At 50.4% G+C, this 22,725-nt stretch overlaps 1 protein-coding gene across 17 annotated transcripts in view; it reads left to right on the forward strand.

Annotated features, from left to right (window-relative positions):
* Positions 1-22,725, forward strand: part of TACC2 (transforming acidic coiled-coil containing protein 2) — a 234,864-nt gene that overhangs the window by 150,326 nt on the left and 61,813 nt on the right. The window contains exon 1 of one of the 17 annotated variants that reach the window (XM_070780982.1): positions 6,895-7,108. The exons of 14 other annotated variants lie outside the window; for them this stretch is intronic. In XM_070780982.1, the coding sequence (XP_070637083.1) occupies positions 7,041-7,108 (68 nt within the window). In that variant the 5' untranslated portion in view covers positions 6,895-7,040. Of the gene's footprint in view, positions 1-6,894; positions 7,109-22,725 lie in introns of those variants that run through there. 2 more of the 17 variants (XM_070780983.1, XM_070780981.1) reach the window with 2 other exon arrangements.

Here is a 22,725-nt window from a genome sequence, read left to right on the forward strand (position 1 = left end):
AGCTGTTGGAGTGGTCCTTGCTTGAAAGGATCTTTGAAAGATCTCAGGTGTAACTATAGTAAAGGAGGTGAAAAAAGCATAGAAGATCAGCGCTTTTCAAAGAGTGAGCAAGAGCACCCTGGAAAAGATGGGGTTCTACCTGAGCTGGCTCTTCAACCCAAGTTAACCACTCAGAGTCCCCAGGGTGACCACATGAGATTCAATGTTGGAGTGTAGAAGACAGTCAGATCTAAAAATGAGGGAACCTGACGATGAGATCAGTAGCTCAGTCGTGTCTGACTCTTTGCAACCCTATGGACTGTAGCCCGCCAGGCTCCTCCATTCATGGGATTTTCCAGGCAGGAATACTGGAGTGGGTTACCATTTCCTACTCTAGGGGAATCTTCCTGATCCAGGGATCGAACCCAAGTCTCCTGCATCTCTTGTGTAGGCAGATGAATTCCTTACCACTGAACCAGCTGGGAAGCCTGACAAGCTCCTCCCTTTTCTCTATTCATTGTAAGAATGAAGACTTTTTCCAGGGCAGGCCGGAGAGCAGGGACGCCAGACACAGGCACAGGATACAGTGAGATTCCGATGAGGCGAGAAAGCACCAAAGCTAAAATTTGCTGGAGGTAGCACATGGAGGGGGACATCTGTGGGCTGGAGGAGACTTACGCCTCGTAGAAGCTGGCCGGGAGCTGGGCCCTGATGCACAGGAGGAACGGGGGACCTGGGCCCTGCTCCAGTGCAGGATGGACCCAGTGTTGGGATCAAGGCCAGGATATTGAATTGGGAGTTTCTCCTGAAGACAGTGGACAACTTTTGGAGCAAGGCTGTGCGACATAAAAGCTGTGTCTTCAAAAGCCCAGGAAAATGGACCCCAAACGTAAACCCTGGATGGATAAAGTGCCAGCAGCGTGCCACTCTTGGCCTGCAGGCCGGTCTCCTGCTCGCTGGTCGGCTTCGCTTGTCTCACGCTCCTGTTTACCTACGGTTGCTGAACATGGGCCTGAACTCGGGTCTGAAATCAAACGGCTCCCAGCTTTTACAGTCTTTTATTTTTTCTTTTTATGTACTTGGCTATGCCGGGTCTCAGTTGGGATCTTCGATTTTTGTTGCGGCATGTGGGATCTAATTCCCTGACCGGGGAATGAACCTGGGTCCCCTGCACTGGGAGTGTGGAGTCCCAGCCATTGGGCCACCGGGAAAGTCCGCAGCTCTTGCAGTTTTAGGCAAGGCAGCATGTGACAAGCTGGGTGGAGTTGTGGGGTGTGCAGCTGGACTTTCTGGGTCTCAGTTGAAGGAACAAGTTGCAAGCGGGTGGTGATGCTGGAGCCTGTGGAAAGGTCAGCTTCCTAAAGAGAAGGTCCACGTGCTTTTGTGCAGCCTCTCTGCAGTACCCCCACTAGCTGCCCTCCCCACCCCCCCACCCCCCCCCGCCCCGTGATGGTGAAGGCGAGAGACTTGAAGAAACAGGACCTTGCCCAGGCCCGTTTTCCATCTGTATTTACATTCCCAGTGCTCTCCAGATGGATTTTCCTGTGATCTGACCTACTTTCTTTTAGCAAGTGTGCACAGGCTAATTAGCAGCACAGGGGTCCGTTGGTCTTGTTTGTAGAGCGTTGCTGCTATGGCAACTGGAGACTTCCTTGAGGCTGGAGGCAAAGATAAAGCCGCTTAAGTGTGTTTTCCTTGGGGTGTCAGAGGTGCTTCAAATTACTTGCCCTTTCTGACTATGTGTGGTTCAGTCCCTTGGACTCGAGTGGGATTTCAGAGTCTGTATCATATATCTTATCTCTCAGCTACAAGGATTGGGCAAGTTTGCTGAACTTTCTGGTACGTATGTGTCAGGAAGTAACTTGAGAACAGACTCATCTTCTATAGGCCAGGCAGATGCTAAGTGCACTAGTAAATGTGGAATCTCTAATTGTTCTAGAAATGATGGGTGCTTTCTTGGATTTATGTAGGTTTCTAGGATGTTTTGGGGACATCAGTAGGAGGGTTGGCAGTGGAGCCCATCTAAGTGGGCTTAGCCTACCTTTAGCATCCTAGAATATGCATGCTCTGGTCCAGAGGGCGACAGAGGGAGGGACCTCAGGGTCTCCCTGGTAGCTCAGTGGTAAAGAATCCACCTACCAATGCAGGAGACGCAGGTTCCATCCCTGATTTGGGAAGATCCCTTGGAAAAGGAAATGGCAACCCCACTCCAGTATTTTTCTTGCCTGGGAAATCCCATGGACAGAGGAGCCTGGTGGGCTACAGCCCATGGAGTTGCAGGAGTCAGACACGACTTAGCAACAAGGGCCATGGTTAGAAAGTCTGGGCATCCCTGATTTGGTGGAGAGAGGAGGTGCCCTGTTGTGGCGGCCTCTGCCCCTCCCAGGGTGGCCAGGGTAGAGTCTGGAGTGTGAGCTGGGCGTGAAGAGGCGGTAAGGAAGGGAGGAGCGGCCTCCTGAAAGCAGCGGTCTGGGAAGGAAAGTCGGGATGAAGCAGAGCGCACTGATAGGTTGTCTGCAGCCTCAGCTCCAGCCAAGGGCCTGGCCCAAGTGAGTGCTCAGTGCAGGTTTGAATACACTAGGGAATGTGTGATTGCAAGGCTAGCTGCTGGCATTTTAATAATTTGGGGTGGAATCTGTGCTTTCTTATTGTGCAAACCCATTATTTAGCTTCCTTGGCCATCACTTGGGGTGGGGGTGGGTGAAGAAGAGAGGATTTGGAGGCAGTAAACAGGCCAGAGTGGGATGTAGCCAGTGGTTTCTGAGCTATCAGTGGTTCCTGTGGATAACAAGAACCCAGGAGCTGGGTTAAATGGCCCTGAAATTGTTTCGAATTTCCTTGGTCTAACTTGGAGAGTTGTTTCTTTCTTTCTTTTTTTTTTATCTTTTCCCTTCTTGTTAGTTATTCTTGGTCCCTTAGCCCTGTATCTTAAACAGCCTGTCTTGGTTGGTCCACTTGGGCCGCTATAACACAAAGAACTTGAGCCGGGTGACTTCAACAAAAATGTTGATTTCTCACAGTTGTGAGGCGGGAAGTCCGAGATCAGGGTGTGAGCATGGTCGGGTTAAAGAGAGCCCTGCTTCTGGTGTGCAGATGGTTGCCTTCTTGCTGTGTCCTTGAAATGGCAGAGAGAGAGATTATGTGTCTCTTTCTCCTTTGGTCGCTGTAGTTCTAAGTCGTGTCTGACTCTTTGCGACCCCGTGGACTGTAGCAAGCCAGGCTTCCCTCTCCTTCACTGTTTCCCAGAATTTGCTCAGATTCATGTCCATTGAGTCGGAGATGCTAGACACTTGTGACTTAATCTAACCTAATTACATCCCAAAGGCCCCCTCCGGATACCATCAAATTGGTATCAGGGCTTCAGTATATGACATTTTGGGGGTAAATACACTCAGTCCATAGCATGGCTCTTTTCCTCTCTAATCACTCCCCCTCTCCACGTTTTATACGTTTTCCTTTTTTTTTTTCTGTAGGCTGAATTACTAGATAACCAAGCTTGTTTTATTATTATTATTTTTGGGCTGCACTGTGTGGCATGCAGGGATCCGAGTTCCCTGACCAGGGATCAAACCCATGCCCCCTGCAGTGGAAGTGTGTCGTGTTAACTGCTGACTGCCAAGGAAGTCCCCAGGCTTGTTTTGAACTGTGTGTAAAGTAAACCATCAAATGTCTTAAATGAGAGTCTGAAAAGTTCTTCCAGAAGTTTATTATACAAACTAGTAACGCATGGATTTCAGTTGCATTGACCTCAACGGCATCCAGATTGTTTTTCCACTGGTTCTTGGCCATGTTGTTAACATCACTGCGATGGTGTCAGTGACACACAAATGAAGTGTCACTAGGTCGTAACTTTACGATTGTTGAGATTCTAAATAAAAGCCCTTCGCTGCAATGCCCCCTCATTATCTATGTGGTGCTGTGCTTAGGGAAAAATGTTTCTAATAAAGAAGGAAGGAAAATTAACACGGCTCAAGCACCAGTTAGTCCTGGTCCCGGGATTTCATATATATAATTAGGTTTTCCTAATACTCTGCAAAACAGATGCTTTCTCTCTCTTGCCAGCTGAGGAAGCAGTGGTTCAGTACCGTCAAGCATTTGGCTCAAGGCCACACACCAAACGAGGGAGAGGTCAGGATTTGACCTCCTGTCTCATTTCAAAGCCCTCTCTAGTTATTGCAGCAGACCCCTACCTGTTACGGATCAGGACACTTGGAAGGTTTGGTGCTTTTCTGTATCATGAAAAAAATGAGCGGATGAATTCTAATTGTTGTTTCTCATTTTTTCCCTGTGTATTTTCCTAGGGCTGGGTTTGGCTACAGGCCATAGATACCATCAGTGCCCAGGGAAGTGGTCACTTTCCTCAAAAGGTGAAGTCTAGGTTTGTTGTTCTTCGGTCGTTAAGTTGTGTCTGACCCTTTGGGACCCGGTGGACTATCGAACACCAGGCTCCTCTGTCCTCCACTGTCTCCCTGAGTTTGCTCAAATTCATATCCATTCAGTCAGTGATACTATCCAAGCATCTCATCCTCCGTCGCCCCCTTCTCCTCCTGCCTTCAGTCCTTCCCAGCCTCAGGGTCTTTTCCAAAGAGTTGGCTTTTCACATCAGGTGGCCAAAATATTGGAGCTTCAGCATCATTCCTTTCAATGAACACTCTGGGTTGATTTCCTTTCGAATTGACTGGCTTGATCTCCTTGCTCTCTGAGGGACTCTTTAAGAGTCTCCTCCAGCACCACAATTCAAAAGCATCAATTCTTCGGCGCTCAGCCTTCTTTATGGCCCAACTCTCACATCCGTACATGACTACTGGAAAAACCATAGCTTTGACATAACGACCTTTGTCGGCAAAGTGATGTCTCTGCTTTTTAATATGCTGTCTAGGTTTGTCATAGCTTTCCCTAAGTTAGCACTTAGGAAGTTTTCAGCTCCACGTGGTAAGGTTCTTTGGACTTCTAGCTGCATATGAGGCCCAAGAGTTCTGTTTTCTGATGAAAAAACGAACCCTCGGGGTGCTGGGAATGACCAGATGAGCAAAGCTCAGAATCCCTGCCACCAGGTGACTCCGGGCACTGATTGTGAGTGACAGGTTATGGGAGGTGCTTTCAGGAGCAAGCTTCACCCGGCCACCCCCTGACAGTCACCTTCTCTGCGAGACTGACGGGATCATTAGCTATTTTCATATAAATTCGAAAAAGTCAACCTTCTCAATGTAGCCTGGACATTTCATGTGGTTGCAGCCCAGGAAACAATTTTGACTTTCTGGGTCTCTGTTTGACACTAATTTTAAATATCAGCAGAGGAAAGTCAGCCCACCATGAAGCTCTGGAACCATCCTGACATTTGAGTCACAACTTCAAAAGTAGCCGTCCAAACATCCTCAGCCACAGTTTTAGGAAACACTCAGTATGTGGAGGACATTTCAGAATGTTTTGAGCAGTTTTGTTTCCATTTTATTTTTGTTTTGGCCACAAGTTACATGCATTTTAGGCTGACTCTAAAGAAATGCTGGGAAAATGAAGATGAGTTTTCAACTTACACATCACATGTGCTCAGTAGCTCAGTCTTGTCCGACTCTTTTGTGACCCCTTGGACTGTAGCCCACCAGGCTCCTCTGTCCCTGGGATTTCCCAGGCAAGAATCCTGGAGTGGGTTACGTTTCCTCAGAGGTTCCGCTTTAATTCCATTGTGAGTCTGATTGGACCTCAGAATGGGGATGGACCGTCAGTTTCCAGGTGGGCCCCCAAACCTCCTGAACCAAAAGGAGTTGAGTAGCCTGCGAGGAGGCCCAGGAGCCCAAGGAAGTCTGGAGGGTTTGGGAGAAGCCAGAGCTGGGCGAGGGGGCCTGGCTAGCCGAGCACAGCTTGCCCCAGCAGAGGAATCGGGGTGGGGGCTAGGGGCACTGAATGGGGTGTCACAGACATTCCTGCAGGCCCGGTTTGGGCTCAGAATCACGGAGACAGATGGTTAGATCGTGTGTCATGGAGAGCTATCTTTCCCCTGGACACTCTTGTGGTCTTAAAGGCCTGACACGGATGGGCCCTCTCAGCTGGCCTGACCTCTGACGGTTGGGAATGAGCCTTTGCAAGGGGCGTCTCCGTGGAGCCTCCTGTGGTGGCTAAAGATGGGGGGTGCTTCAGACTCCGTAGCAGGCTTTCCCAATCCGCCCTACCCCCAAACTGTGTCCTTGGAGGCCGGACCTGGGCTCAGGTGAGGTGGGGAGTGGGGGTGGCAGGGGGGAACCCGGGAGCCAGGCCCTCGCATCTCCCTGGTACAGGCCTCAGCCTGAAGAAGGCAGAAGCCACCGGGACACTGCAAGTGTCTAGCACATTTTCCGCGGCAGCCTGTTTACCTGCCCGCCCAGCCCTGGGAGAGTCCATTGCCTCCCTCCGGGAGGGGTGAGCCGGCCGGAAAGAGGATACCCTCCCCCACCCCCCACCACGGTTCGCCGGGCCGGGACCACCGCGGCCCTACCCCCTGGGGCCCCCGACTCCCGGGTCCGAAGTGTATTTGCATTTCCAAGCCACACAATGCCGGCGATCGGGGCGAGGCTGCGGAAGGCTGGGGGAGGCGACTCGGGGCTAGAGAGGGAGGGTCTTCGCCCGCCCTCCCCCTGGCCCGGTTTCCCGAGCCAGCGCTGGAGCTTTGTGAAGATGCAGGCGTCGGGGGCTGCTCGCGGATGATGACATCACCGTGTCCTACGCGGGAGCCGAGCTGCCGGGGGCTTTAAGAGCAGATCCCTTCGGACCCCGCCGGCGCTCACGCTCACACTCGCGCGCCCCGGGTAGAGCCGCGCGCGCCGGCCACCCTCGCGCACACACTGGGGGCGCGCGCCGGCCACCCTCGCGCGCACACCTCCGCGGCGCTCGCTCCCCGGGCTCCGGCTCGGGCCCCGAAGCCGCAGCTCCCCGCCGCCGCCGCCGCCGCCCCGGATGCCAGCAGCTGCTCCCATCTGCAGTGCAGCAGCCCCGGCCGCAGGCCGGCCCAGCCCGGGCTCCCGCTGGAGGTACCGTGCCAGGACGCTGGCCCTGCTCGCGGCTAGCCTGCACTCCAGGGCGCAGCGAGGATGGGAGGGTCGCAGTCTCTGCAGCCAGTCCCAGCCAGCGACCTGAACCAGGAGGCTTCCGAGGCAATGTAAGTGCTCCGCCCGTCGCCCCGGAGGGCCCCCCGAATCCTCCCAAGAGGAGAGGGTGCTGGGGCTTTGTTAGTATCCTCTCACCTGATGCCCCGTGCAGCCTGGAGCTGGGGCTGGCCCTGACGTTCTCGGGCAGCCTAGCGTGGTTTTTACCTGGTGGCTCCCCTTCTAGCGTTTCGCGCCCCGCTCTGGAATGAGCATCTGGCAGCCCCTGGAGATTCCTGGGGGCAGAAATGACCCCCCTGGAATTTGATGGTTGTTCAGCAGCCCAGTGCGTGCTTGGGGGGGCTTCTCCCTGCATCTTAACACCGCACCCCCCCGGCACAGTGGTATTTCCTGCAAAGGGAACAGCCGGGCATTAACAAGGGCCTCATGGGAAGAATCTTTGAGGGTGGCAGTGCCGTGCCCATGGAGACAGACCAGTTTAGGGGCAGCCACTCACATAGCTAGCTAGACGGATGGCGTGGAGCTTCGTCGCTAGACGTCCAGTCGGGTTAATCCAAGCGTCCACACACTGACTGGTGAACACCGGAGGACAAGGCTGCTCGCTATTATTAGTAAAGCCAGCCAAACAGTCTCGTCATTGGTCCATTGGTGGAAGCAGCATTTGACTGTGCATCCAGTTTCTGTAAACCAAGAGCCAGTGGGGCCTTTATACTGGATGGGTGCTTATTAGGGTTCCCGTTTTTAAATGGTCATCTCCATTACCCACCTGGGCCTGTCTGGAGGATGGGGCTTATTGAATAGATCTGGCTGCAGGTCATCCCCTCCTTACCTGCTCTCCTTTCCCAAAGAGAAGAATGTGTTTCAGAGAAGAGTGTTGTGTGGGGGTTTGGGGGTGGGGAGGCAGTAAAGTGGTCATGGGAGCCATTGATGTGTAGACGAAAGGACTCCAGGGATTGGTCTGTGTGTTGTAGTAGGGACGCGGGGTGCCATGTGGGGCTTCCTCACTCGTCCCTGTGCCTGGGGTTTCAATGAGGACCTGGCTCAGTGTGGTGATGTAATGCTAGGCTGAGCCTCGTGGTTTTCCAGGCTCCAGCTCTTTAGCAGCGAACCATTCTGAAGAGCAGGTGTGCACCGATCATTTGTCTTTCTCCTTGTAGCTCGAGACAGCATCATCTTACAATGGAAGTGCGTCGTGTTGGAGGCTTTTCAGTGCCACGAGCCCTGCGCTTTGCCTGCCCTGGTTTTCGTTCGTGTGTAGTATTGTTCGATGCATGGAAATATGTACTACCACCCGGGACTTGAGCCTAAGCCGAAAAGAACAGTTCCAACCTATTTTTGAGAAGTCTCTAAACTGAAAATCAGTTAGAGTGGTAGGCGCTAATCAGCTACTGAGCTAGCTAGCTCTCAGGGCTCAGATCTGTCTAAAAGCTTTCGGGAGACACGAAAAAGATACTGTGACCATGTGTTTGGGAAAATCCGCTCCTCAGCCATAAGGGATTCAGCTCACGTGTCCCCAGTGTCCCCGCCCTCTTTCCCAGTTGAGTTAATAAATGACCAGGCTTCTGTTGGCTGAGGGCTGAGTTGGGAGAGATTCTGTTAGATAGAAGCTGGGATAAGGTGTCCTAAGTCCACCCTAGGGGGATGTTATCATTGTTTTAGTCACTAAGCCGTGTCTGACTCTTTTGTGACGCCATGGACTGTAGCCCTCCAGGCTCCTCTGTCCATGGGATTTCCCAGGCAAGAATACTGGAATGGGTTTCCATTTCCTTCTCCAGGGGATCTTCCCAACCCAAGGATCGAACTCACATCTCCTGTATTGGCAAGCAGATTCTTTACCTCTGAGCCACCAGTGAAGTGTGTGTTAAGTTGCTTCAGTCATGTCTGACTCTTTTGAGACTCTGTGGACTAGAGCCCACCAGGTTCCTCTGTCCATGGGATTCTCCAGGCAAGCATGCTGGAGTGGGTTGCCATGATTGACCCAGGGATCACACACATCTCTTATGTCTCACTGCATTGGCAGGGGGGTTCTTGACCACTAGCGCCACCTGGGAAGCCCACCTACCAGGGTGTTTAAATAAAACTCCAGGCCAAATGGCCACGTTGTAATGGAAGCTCCTTCTCAAATATTGCCTGGATGAGCCGGTCCATGTGTACTAGCCAGAGTCTTCTCTCCTTGAAACTATTTCTGAAATGTCTTTAAATCTTTAAGATAGTGTATTTACTCCTTCACAGAATCCCACCCTCCATCCCCTAACACTTTTGTTTTTTAAAAATGGAGAGAGTGGAAATGATTGGGGCTGGTTCCATACCTGGCAACTATTCTCTAAAATCGCATCTCTGCTGTCTGAATAACTGGGAGTTTTTCTACTATCCATTTGCTTATTTCCAGTCTAGAGATTTTAAGAAGTGTATTAAGAGAGTGCCTTTCCGTGCACCTAAAGTCACATGCTTGTGAAGAATAATAAGACAGGGTAGCCATGTGTGGTCTGTGGCAGGAAAGAAGCTTCCACTGAAGGATAATGCTGTCAGGGCTGCAGGAGTGGAGAGGAACTCAGGGAGCACAAGCTGCCTTGGCGGGGTACAGTCCATGACAGCTGGTAACTAGACTGAACCTGTGTCTCTTTTTCTATGATGGTTCCCTGTGAAAGAGCAAATCAAGGAGGACCTGGGTAAGAGTGAAACCGAAGACGGGGATGTTTTAAAAGTCCCTGCAGAATATTTTCTCTTTTAGTTGCAGGATTTCTGTGCTTCTGCGTTCAGGTTTGGGGTGCCTTTGGGCAGCTTTTGTAGCCCCAACTGATAGCTTCATTCTGTCCCTGGAGAGCAGTAGAATAAGAAAGGAGGAAGAGGGGGAGTCCTGTGTCTCCCCTCTGGGGTGCAGCAGCAGACTGGAGGTGCAGGATGGCACATGGGATTGGGAGGGGAGGCGGGGATGGAGGTTCACGTGTTGAAATCCCTGTGACTCCTGGGATGGTCCACTCCTCCTCGGAGGGCAGCATCACCCTCTGCTTTGCTTCTTAGAAAGGCAGAATCAAAGGGCCCACCTTTGAGTCCAAGTCAGAATCTCCATTTACCCAGTGATTTGTAAAGACGCCTGGATGACTTTTAGGCAGGAAATTTTGAGAAGCCCTGAGCTTCTCCATCCGGGTGAGTCCCTCCATCTGGGTTCCTGAGAAACTGCTGGACACTTCTCTAACTGCCGCTTTCTTATCTGGAAAAGAAGTTCTGGTAGCAATAGTAGCCTTTGTTTCCAGATAGAAGACGGCGGGGGGAGGGGGGCGGTGGGGGGGAGTCAGGGAGAGGAGAATTCCACTGCAGAAGACACTTCTCAGCACAGACGGATGGGACACACACAGGAAAGGGACGGGAAGTACTTGAGTCAATGTGATCTGAGTCCATCGATTAGACCCCGCCGCTGTGCCCCCCTTCCGCTGCAGCCCCTCGAGGCTGGGCTTCTGCTAAGAAAAGCAGCGTTAAGTGCTCTGTCTTTTGTGTAGCCAGAGACCCCCATCCCGGGGGCTCCCTCCGCTTCCTGCAGATCCCCACACCCTGGCTCTGCAGGGACAGCCAAGGGCCATCAGCATCTGAGGGTAAAAGTGGTGCTTGTATGGGCGAGTTTAGCCTGCTTCGGCTGTGGCACTGCTCATGACCCAAAAAAAAAAAAAAAAAAAAACCCAAAATCTCAGATAGGGAAACTGCTGCCTGTGTGGACCCGTGAGCAGCAAAATAGAAGGGCCAGGAGGGATGGCGGGAAGTGATGAACGATGAAGCAACAGGCCACAGTGATTGATGAGCAGGGAAGGGAAGGTTATAAAGACAGCGGGGAATACAAGCAGAGGATTTATGCTTAGATGTCCAAGGAGAGGATGTGGCATTTGCCAAGACAAGGAAGTGGAATTTAGGAGCGCATCTGGGGGAACGTTGATGAGTTTGGGCTGGGATCGGAATTATAGCTGAGAGAGTGCCCAGGACCCGAGAGGCCCTGGGCGCCAGCTGCACCAGGAGAGTGCTTCTGGGATGGGGTTGGAGCTCTCTGGGCGGCTGTGGTCACAGATGGGAAAGTGGAGTTTTGGTCTTTCCCATCCTCGTGTGGCTCCTCTCTCTCTCAGTCTGGGGGCTGTCGAGAGGGTCTAGCGGCTCCGAGCTTGCCCGGCCTGCCTCTTAGGGCTTCTCAGGGGTGAGGTTCTGTGTCTGTGAAGACCCTGAGAAGACAGAGGCACCAGTCAGCAGGAAAGGCAGGAATGCTTCTGCATCTGAAAATTGCCAGCATGTCTGTTGCTCAGAAGCCCAGAAAGGGCTGCTGGGGCTCCTGGCAGGAGCTTTCTTTAGGTCTCATTGGATTTCTTTCAAAGTCTTACTTCTTAAGGCGACCCTTGGCTAAGTCATTTAGCTTCAGTGACAGCATCTTGACTGTGGGCCTCTCAGTTCTTAGAAGCAGATACTTCACTTTGGATATTATGGTTGGATGAAAGGATGAGCTGTTTTCCCCCGAAACTGAATAAGCTGTAAAGTTGTTTGTAGAATGGGCGTTGCCTGAGTCCCAAAGGTGCTGTCTTAGTTCAGGTTGCTGTAACATAAAATACCACAGAGGACACGGCTTAAACAACGGATGGGTATTTCTCATAGTTCTGGAGGCGGCAGAATCCAATGTCAGTGTGTGGTGAGGACCCGCTGCCTGGTTTATGGACGGCTGTCTCCTTGTCCTCATCTTGTCCTCAGACATCAAGGCAGTGAAAAACAGCAGAGCAAGCACTCAGGTTCTCTTCTTACAAGGGCACTGATGCCCGTATAAGGCTCCAGCCTCATGACCTGCTGCTGCTGCGTCACTTCAGTCGTGTCCGACTCTGTGCGACCCCATAGACGGCAGCCCACCAGGCTTCCCGTCTCTGGGATTCTCCAGGCAAAAACACTGGAGTGGGTTGCCATTTCCTTCTCCGTTGCATGAAAGTGAAAAGTAAAAGTGAAGTTGCTCAGTCGTGTGCGACTCTTCGCCACCCCATGGACTGTAGCCTACCAGGCTCCTCAGTCCATGGGATTTTCTAGGCAAAATTACTGGAGTGGGGTGTCATTGCCTTCTCTGACCCTCATGACCTAGAAAGTAGTGAAAGTGAAGGTCGCTCAGTCCTGTCCGACTCTTTGCGACCCCATGGACAATAAGTCCATGGGATTCTCCAGTCCAGAACACTGAAGTGGGTAGCCTTTCCCTTCTCCAGGGGATCTTCCCGACCCAGGGATCGAACTGGGGTCTCCTGCATTGCAGGTGGATTCTTTACCAACTGAGTTATGAGGGAAGCCCCCTCATGACCTAATCACCTCCCAAAGGCCCCACCTCCTAATACCATCACATTGAGGGGTAGAGTTTCAACATAACAAATTTTGGGGAGACATAAGCAGTGAGTCCATCCACAGCAGGTACTTTTCCTTGGTTATCATTTCTGAATATCTCCATCATGGGCCCTGTGTCCAGAAGGATCTTGGCCCTTCCTATCTTCTCTCTGCTTATCTGCTGGCTTCTCTAAGGTGGGCCGAAGGCAGGAACATTCTGAAGCCATCCAGGTAGCTGCCAGTGATCCGGGGAGTGATGCCACCTGCTTCTGCTGGGGCCCTGGGCAGGGCGTCTGCTGATGGCGGGTGAGCAGCTAGGATTGGGAGATGGATTAAGTGACTGTGGGCAAGTGTTCGTCTAGGTCATTGGCTTCAGGGCACTCTCTGCATCAACCCTCTGTCCCTGTCTTCATGTTTCTTCCTGCCATCAACAGCCTGTTTCTGTGGCTATAGTTCTGGTTGCCTAGGAACCAGTGTAGTCTGAATAGCCAATATGATTGGCTGTTCTTGCCAGATGGATAGCCTGAGCTGGGGCAGTGTTCCGGGGTAAGCAGAGGATGGTGAACAATTCTGTCCTCTTCCGCTAAGATTAATGATGAGGACATAGGCTTTGTAAACAACTTTTTTCCATGAAAACCAGTTGTTCATGGACTCATGCTTTTGTTTCAGGTTGGATGGGAGTCAGAGGGAGACTGGCTGGCCACAAAGAGCTGACTTAGAACCGCTCAGTATACATCCATTCTACGTTGGAAGTGGTGGCTTGGATGACACTGGCTCTGTTTGTATTTACAAATTCATTTTAGCAGTTGTTTCTAGAGAGCGGGTGGGTACTGGGTGCTTTTGCCCAACGTGGAAACAACGCCGGATGCTTTGAGAATGAAGAGCTCCTCTCTTAGCCTTGTTGAGTAGACTCAGGTGTTTCCCATTACAGACACACATCCATTACTGCGACCCAGGCACTTCTGCCCCCATTTTATAGATACGGAGACTGAGGGCACTCCATGCTTAAGTCAAGGGGTTGACAGGCACTTTCTGTGAAGGGCCAGACTGGCTTTGCAGGGTGTAAGGTCTCTCTTGCAGCAACTCAGCTCTGCCCTGAGAGTGTGAAAGCAGCTGCGGACAGTTAGTAAATCAACGTCCCAGTTACGCTTTAGTTACAAAAAGAGACAGTGAGTTGTATTTTGCTGGCACCTGATTGTATAGGGCTTTGGACCCGTGTCCTCACCCCTCATGACTTCATGGCCATTTATCAACACTAGAGTCCTCGAGTCTTTGGCCTGGGCCACCTTCTTTGTTTCTTTAAGACGTCTCCTCCACACTCATGGATATAGTACCATGATGTACTCAGAATGCCCCCGTTTATATCCTCCCGTGTTGTCTGAGCACCATGCTTATCCAGCTGCTTACTTTGTATCTCCTCTAGGGTTTCTCATGGAGCTCTCAGGCCTAACTTGTCCAAAATAGAATGGATGACCTTCCTTGTATCAAAAACAAATAAAGTATATATAAAGTGACCCAGCCCTCACCCCAGTTCCCCATCTCAGCATGCGGCACGTCACCTCCCAGCTTCTCTGAGCAGAAACCTGGCGGTCAAGCCTTGTCCTTTTCCCTTACCTCCCTGTTTCCTAAAACAGTTCAGATGATGGTTCTTCACTGTGTCTGCTTGCTGTTGCTTTTCGTCTCGTGTTGGAGCCCGCTAGCACACTGGTCACCTGTCAGTTCTCTGAACATTCAATGCCCACCTGCCCCGGGGCCTTTGCACATGCAGCAAGCTGTCTAGGAAGCATTCTGCCCTATGCTGGCATGGCCGGCTCCTTCCTCAGCTTCCATTCTCGGTGGATTTCCGTGCCCTCACTCTCTGATGCTGTCCAGTAGAGCCTGTGACCATGGAAAGATCCTGTGTTCTCGTTGTCCCATATGGTAGCCACTGGCCACACTTGACTCTTGCACACTTGAAATGTGGATAGTGCATCCAAGAAACTGAATCTTTAATGTTATTTAGTGTAATTTAAGTTAAAATAGCCACATATGGCAAGTGGCTGTTGCAGCAGACGGTCATCAAAGCTCAGTCTTCACTCTTGTTTGAGGCCTTTGTAAAACTTAGCGGAAGGTGGAGTTTCTTGATTTGTGTCTTTAACTGTTGTTATCAGGATGTGAGCCATGTGAGGGCATTGTCCTTGGGTTTTGTTTTTTTGTTTTTTTTAGCTTTTAATTTATGTATTTGAATTTTCTCGAAGTATAATGAATGTATTTAAAGTGAAGTGAAAGTGAAGTCACTCAGTTGTGTCCTACTCTTTGCGACCCCATGGACTGTAGCCTACCAGGCTCCTCGGTCCATGGGATTTTCCAGGCATGAATACTGCAGTGGGTTACCATTTCCTTCTCCAGCGGATCTTCCCGACCCAGGGATCGAACCATGTATTTAATTTCTGCTGTACAGCAAAGTGACTCAGATGGACATATATTCTTTTTCATATTCTTTTCCATTATTGTTGCTGTTTGTTGTTTAGTTGCTAAGTCGTGTCCGACTCTTTTTTGACTCCATGGACTGTAGCCCACCAGGCTCCTCTGTCCATGGGATTTCTCAGGCAAGAATACTGGAGGGGGTTACCATTTCCTACTCCAGGGGATCTTCCCAACCCAGGGATTGAACCCAAGTCTCCTGCATTGGCAAGTGGATTCTTTACTTCTGAGCCACCAGGGAAGCCTTTTTCCATTGTTGTTGTTCAGTAGCTAAGTCATGTTGACTGTGCAACTCCATGAACTGCAGCACGCCAAACTTCTCTGTCCTTTGCTATCTCCCTGAGTGTGCTCAAGCTCATGTCCATTGAGTCAGTGATGCCATCCAACCGCCTCATCCTCTGTTGCCCCATCTCTCCTCTTGCCCTCCATCTCTCCCAGCATCAGGGTCTTTGCTGTTACTATAATTCTACTTGTTTATGCTTGTGTGCCCACATCCCTTTTTTCAGTAAGCAATTTGTTAAATAAATGAATGCATGAATAAATGAATGAATGTCTCACTAGCAAAAAGAATTCTAGGCATATCTGCTCCACACTGGGCTGTGCTAATGAGGGGCTTACAGGGGCAGGGAGAGACTCAGCTGGACCCTGGGCATTAAGGTTCTGTGGGACTTGACCCAGGAAGACAGCCGGTTCAACCCTCAACCTTCCTGTCACTACTGTGTGACACCTCAGGATCCTGCCAGAGCACCAGGTTAAAGGAAGCACATATGTGCGTCTTGCACAGTCGTTCAGCCACGTCCAACTCTGCGATACTGTGGACTGTAGCCCGCCAGTCTCCTCTGCCCATGGGATTCTCCAGGCAAGGAAACTGGAGTGGGTTGCCATACCCTCCTCCAGGGGATCTTCCTGGACCAGGGATCGAACATGAGTCTCTTCTGTCTTCAGCATTGGCCGGTGGATTCCTTACCACTGAGCCACCTGGAAAGCCCACATCCCTGCCTCAATGCTCCTGCAGAATATCCCAGCATGCACTGTAGCCTGCAGGTTACTCAGGTCACCATTGGACACGTACCATAGCCTTTTCCTCTCCCCTCCTGGATGGTTTGTTTCTCTTGGATGTCTGTTGTCTCCCAAACCTCTGTGCCCCTGAGAGTGTCTCTGTCCATCTCTCAGCTGGTCTCTTTTCCTTCCTTTCATCTCCTTGTCCATTTGGAAGCTGCTGCTTGCTAGGTAGATAAGGCAGAGCAGAGGCTTGCAGGGAAACTGGGCTTGGGCTGTGAGTGGCAAATTGCCTTTGTTCTCTCACTCTTTGCCCTGGCAAAGGAAAGCACCTCCTGGGGTCGGGAAGGTGGGCCTTGTGCACACTGCGTCCCATGGCTGTGCGATGAATTACCTGTTGGAGAGGTGGACTTCCCGCAGGTTTTTTTGTACTTGCCAACCTTCCTTATTTAGAAGGAATGTTCCCTTTACTGCTTTCAATGTTCCCTGCTTTCTCCTTAAATGGAAGCAGCAGCAGCTCCTGGCTCTGGGCCGGGGAGGGTGGGGTGGAAACAGGGGTGGGGGTGGCCCTTCTGCCCAGGGTTTGCTCCAGCCCTGCTCTGAGGCGGATCCTAGCAGCTCTGTGTCCTTCTGGGACTGACTGCTCAGGCCAACTGCTGGACTCAGGTTGCAGTCAGTATCCCAGCTTCATTTCCTTCAAGGTGCTGCTGGAGTTCCAGAGCCTGAGAATTTTAGAGCTGGAAGCATCAGGATCTTAGATATCACAGGGACTTTTTCCTAACAGAAAGTTTGTCTCATGAGTGCATATCATTCATAAAATATCACTCAGGCCTTTCCTGCTAGTCACGATTCAGACTCAGTCAGGTAATCCTTTTAATCTTTTCCCTTTAACTTCCAATTTGCTGAAAAATATATATTTATTTATTTATTTTGGCGGCATACGGGCTCTTTGTTGTGGCACGCAGACTTCTCTCCAGTTGCGCTTCTTGGGCTTTGCTGCTCCGCGGCATTTGGGATCTTAGTTCCGGGACCAGGGATCAAACCTACATCCCCTGCATTGGAAGACAGATTCTTAACCACTGGACCACCAAGGAAATCCCTAAAACAATATATTTAGATAAATCATTTGGTGAACTGGAATCAGAGGTGTGTTCCCAGTGAAATCTCTTGAGAGTGCAAATTCTCTACCTGCTGAGAAAATGTAGTGGATAGTTTATTTGGGGATAAAAATGACTGACGGGGCCCTTGGTCCAGGCCAGTCTCAGCTTGTGTCTTTGCCCTCACATGTCTTTTTCTTTTCTTATTCCTTGCATCATCTCAGGGATGTTCCAGAGGTCAGTTTCTAAGGGAAGCGGGTATTTACCTTGTTTATCCAAGTGGGAGGTGGCTGAAGTTCATCTATGTTGAATCTGACATTATTAAACACCCAGCCACTGTTAATCGAGGCCAGGGGAGAAAATCATGCTGATATTTGCCAGCCCATGAGCACTGCCCGCCCAGGAGGAGCCATCCTTTCTGCAACTCCCCACCCCCACCTCGCATGCAGCCTCCATCTTTAATGGGGTTTGGATCTGGATTTTGGGGACTTCGGAAGCAATTTGGATCAAAGAGGGCTGCAGCATCTGAGAGTTGCTCTTTTGTCAGGGCCTTGGTGGGATGCACTAATTATTCATTGTTCTCTTTAAAGGGACTCGCCTTTAAAGGGAGCGGTCTGGAAGTATTTTCCCTCCAGGAAGGAGGCAGGAGAGCCTGGCTTTACTTTGGGAACATCTGCACACATGTGGTCTTGCGTGGAATTTCCCAGCCCGACTTTGTTCAGAGAGGATCCTGTGACTGTGTTCATTTCCTTTAATGCCCGAGGGGAGAAAGACTGACCCTGAAGACACTTCCCTGCCCAGCAGGGCTGCTGGGGGAGTGAGGTCAACACTCATGGTATCGTCTCCAAGGAACTCTGCTCCTGGGGAGAAGGAAGAGGCAGGGCTGCCCAGAGAGTGTGTGAGAGACAGATGGTGGGTGGTGTGGGTGGTGCAGGGGTCAGAATGGAACTCCAGCCCGAGTGTGTCTCTTTCTCACAGGGCTTTGCCTGTGGCCTCTGCTGGGCACCTTTGCTGGCACTAGGAAAACCAAAACTTCAAACTGACTTTAAGAAAGAGGGCAGGGAGAGATAAATTAGGAGTTTGGGATCAACAGGTACACACTACTATATATAAAATAAATAACCAACAAGGACCTACTGTTCATAGCGCAGGGAACTGTATTCATTGTCTTGTAATAACCTGTAAGGAAAAAGAATCTGAAAAAGAATGTATATAGATGTGTATGTAACTGAATCACTTTGCTGTATACCCAAAACTAATACCACTTTGTAAATTATTAATATAATAACTATACTTCAATTTTTTAAAAATGGCTAAAACGATAAAGGTCCAGAGCAATAAATAAATAAATAAATAGAAGGAGAGAAAAGAGGAAAAATGTTTCCTATAATTGATAGGTGGTCATTATCAGGATGGCTAAGAAAACAGGATCTCCTCCCCACTCCACTCCCTTCAAAAAAAAAAAACTGGACAAAACCCTGAAAAATTTAAAGCATCAGAGTTGTAGCGTTTAGACTCTCGTTCTTTGATCTACAGCAGCTGAGTTCCTCCTGGAGCTGCCCATCTAGCCTTGGGATGCCTCATGGGCTATCAGCTGCTGGGGTTCGGACCCGGCTGGGCATTGAGGAGACGGGTTGGTGCTCTGGGCTGGTGCTCGCTTGGCCGATGAACTGACCTTCGGTGGCTCAGCCTGTGTCTGGGGCCCTAACAGGCGTGTCGTGGAAGGCAAGCCTGCCCCTGGGATGATTCCCGGGTGTTTTGGCTCCCATAGTTGAGTATTTTCAGGTCCCAGGGCCAGGCCTGGAAGAAGACCCCAGGCGCCAGGAGAGGTAAGGAGTAGGAGGAGCATGGTCATGTGTGGCTGGAAGCTTCTATCTGCAATTTCCCCAGAGACTCGCTGCTGCTGATGGTTCTGGGGGATACCCCGGGGTGGGGTCAGTGGGAAGGACCGCCAGGTGCGAAAGGCAAGGCCAACTCTAGGGAGAGGTGGTGCTCAGCGTGCTGCCTTGACGATGGAGAAGCTGGACGTGAGGAGTGGAGAGGTGCTTGTTCTCCACGCCCCTTACACCCAACTGTTCCAGTAACAGATGAGGGAGAACAGGTCTGAGCCCACCCTGGTGACCATACACCATGATCGCTGACCCTGCTGCAGGACATAGCTCTTATCACCCGCCAGACTGTGCGGAATGGGGGCTGTCCCCAGCTGCCAAGGCCACCGCGGGATTGAGTTATAGCCCTGAGGTCACTGGCCACCTGGTCCTGATAAGACAGCGGGCAGAGGATGCAGCAGGCAGCTTCTCTGCTGCCTGCCCTCTCTGTGTGAGTCTCTCCGTATCGCCTGGCCCTGCCCCTGAGCTCTGAGGACTGTCTGAGGTCAGGGTAACAAATACATCAAAGGTAACACATACCACCTGAAAAAACAGTGGACCGCTGCGTGCAATGCAGAACTGTGCCCGCTTCCTGGACGCAAAGCATTGCCAGCTCAGTTACGACATCCATGAAATGGGGTTACACCCCATCCTTTCCTTGTTGCAGAAGGATTCTGCACCTAAGAAAGGGAATATATGTGAAGAAATGATATGAACTGTTCCTGTCTTTTTGTGGGTTTGAATATAACGTAGTTCCTTTGGGGCTTCCCTTGTGGCTCAGCTGGTAAAGAATCTGCCTGCAATGCAGAAGACCTGGGTTCGATCCCTGGGTTGGGAAGATCGGAGAAGGGAAAGGCTACCCACTCCAGTATTCTGGCCTGGAGAATTCCACGGACTGTATAGTCCACAGGGTCACAAAGAGGCGAACATGGCTGAGCGACTTTCTCTTCACTTTCATAGTTCCTTTGAAGTCTGCTGAAGAAAGCCCTGAAATGCCAGCATCTTGGGTAGCACGTGTGTGCATCGTTAGTCACTTCAGTCGTGTCTGACTCTTTGCAAACCTATGGACTGTAGCCCGCCAGGCTCCTCTGTCCATTGAAGTCTCCAGGCAAGAATACTGGAGTGGGTTGCTATGCTCTCCTCCAGAGGATCTTCCCGACCCAAGGATCAAACCCGTCTCTTATGTCTCCTGCATTGGAGGGAACATAAAGACGGGTTCTTTACCACTAGTACCCTACATTAATATCACTTGTCTGAATGGTTTATAACAACAGGAAAACCCCTTAGTGCTTGTGAAGTGGAAAAGAAGATGCTAAATCTCAGAGCCAGCCTGCTGGGGAGGGGGAGCCTTAATACTGCTCTTTCCTTCTCTTTGCCTACTCTCTTGGGTTTACATGTTATATTTCCCAACCTGTGCTCAAAGTATTAATATATACTGTGACAGGATGAGATGGCTGGGTGGCATCATCGACTCAATGGACATGAGTTTGAGCAAACTCTGGGAGATGGTGAAGGACAGGAAAGCCTGGAATGCTACAGTCTATGGGGTTGACTTTGCTACAGTCGCAAAGAGCCAGACATGACTGAGTGACTGAACAACAGCAACGTACTGTGACCTTACATGATATTTGTTATTTCCTGGATGTTGGCTTTCTCCCATCTCTCCAAATGTGACCACCCCTTCTAAACCTCGAGGCTTAAATGCCTGCGGTGGTGGGTGGACTGGGCCAGAGATGTAGGGGTAAGTGGGTACAGCTTTCCTGGAGATGGTATGGATTGCCCAAATATCAGGGGCCCTGGGGAATAGCTCCCCCACACCCAGACGTAACCTTTTATTGGTAAGAAAAGGAACCTGGGGATGAACGTCTATGAAATAGGAGCAGTCCGGTTGTAAGATAGAAGAGACCCACGTGACAGAGTGATGGCTGCACGTGAGGAACTGGGGGCCAAAGTGCTGCAGCGAGCCCACACCTGCTGGGGAGGCCGATGCCACACACCCCAGCCGAGCACATGGGCTTCCGAGACCCCAGGCTGAAGACCTCAGCCTTCAGCGGGGCTGGGGACGTGACAGAGCAGCGTTCCGTGTCTTTGGGAGATCTCCACGTATCTCGTTGACAGTGTGTCCGTGTGTTAGGAAGTGAGTCGTCTTCTTCTCTTGTCTGGGACCTGGAGAATCTAAGGTGGAGAGCACTGGGTACTCCATGATAAGATGGGTGAGGGATTTCCCTGGCGGTCCAGCATTTAGGACTCTACCCTCCAGTAGGGGCTGTGGGTTCCATCCCTGGTCGGGGAGCTCAGATCCCACGTGCCTCATCACCAAAATGCCAAAACACAGAACAGAAACAGTATTGTAACAGATTCAATAAAGACTTTAAGATGAGTCACATCAGAAAAAAAAGATGGATGAGTGGACCTCTGGACATCCCTTAGACAAGCATCTCTTACGGGCTCAGAGGCAAGCGTTTGTGCCCATGGAGTCCTTGTTCTGAGTGACAAATACCCACCCCTTCTCACCCTCCTTTTGGCTCATTCTGAGGCATTGCTTCCAAGGCCTCAGTCAGTTCAGTCGCTCAGCTGTGTCTGACTCTTTGTGACCCCATGGACTGCAGCACGCCAGGCTTCCCTGTCCATCACCAACTCCCGGAGTTTACTCAAACTCATGTCCATCGAGTCGATGATGCCATCCAACCATCTCATCTTCTGTCATCCCCTTCTCCTTCCACCTTCAATCTTTCCCAGCATCAGGGTCTTTTCTAATGAGTCAGTTGACCAAAGTATTGGAGCTTCAGCATCAGTCCTTCCAGTGAATATTCAGGACTTGCTTTCCTGATTTCCAAGGCCTAAGGTGAAAATAGTGTCTAAGGGGGAAATTGAGGGTTTGTGGGGCCTCCGTCTTGAAATGGTGCTTAGGAAGTGTCTGATTATTTTTCCACATCTGAGTACTTTTCATTCTTTGGCCGAGATGCTCTTTTTCCGTCCCTGTAGCCTTTGTTGTAAGATTTCTGTTTACTCGAGGCTAGCGGCTGTGGAATGAGGATTCGGTTGGTTGGTTTTCATCCAGGAGTGTGAACTCAGCTGACCAGTTCTCTCAGTGCTCCTGCTGATCCTCATCAACTGAGCCAAGCAAATGAGACCCTTCTGGTTTTTGAAGGAAGTGCGGGTGTGGAAATGTCTAGAGTCAGAGCTTTTCCATCTTAATTTTGGGCAAAATGTATCATTTTCTCCATTCATGCTCCCCCAGTTTTGTGAGGCAAGGCTTGAAGGAAATTTCCTGATTCTTTCCTTTTCTTCTAACCTAATCCACTCATGTGTCCTGTGGCCTCATCCATCCACATATCCTGAGACAAAGAAGAGATAAGCCCCTAGTTATTTATTCATCTTACATTAAGATTTTGAGCTGAAACCAGAAGCACAGGACTTTTACATAGCAGGAACCTTGAGATAATGGAGAACTTTGAGCCTTTGATGCAAGAGATTTGGAAAACAAAGCACAAAGCTGGCCTTTAACCTCATGCCCTAAAAATAAGAGAGGGAGGAGGCTGGAGCATGCTTGTAAATTATTGGGCTTGAAGGCAAGATGAACAGAAATAACCGGTGACTGTGGTCGGATTTGTGCCATGTTCTGGTCCTTTTATCATGAAATTGAGTGTTTTGTGGCAAGAAGGCTAGCCCTGAGAGTCTATTTTAACCCAGTTGGCTTATTGTCACAAATTCCTTAACTCTGAGACAGTTTGCCTGTTTGATGAGGGAGATTGTGTTGTTCGTTGGAGCTTTGTTATACATAATTGAAATCTGAGGTTACTTACCAGCCTTGTCATATTTAAACTAGTTATATGACTCTGCTATTTTTGTTATTATATCAACTGGTGTAAAAAATGATTCAGAGTCTCTCAAAGTCGAGAAAAACTCTTTCCTTGT

The sequence above is a fragment of the Bos indicus genome, chromosome 26, assembly GCF_029378745.1.
Source record: "Bos indicus isolate NIAB-ARS_2022 breed Sahiwal x Tharparkar chromosome 26, NIAB-ARS_B.indTharparkar_mat_pri_1.0, whole genome shotgun sequence".
Lineage (NCBI taxonomy): Eukaryota > Metazoa > Chordata > Mammalia > Artiodactyla > Bovidae > Bos > Bos indicus.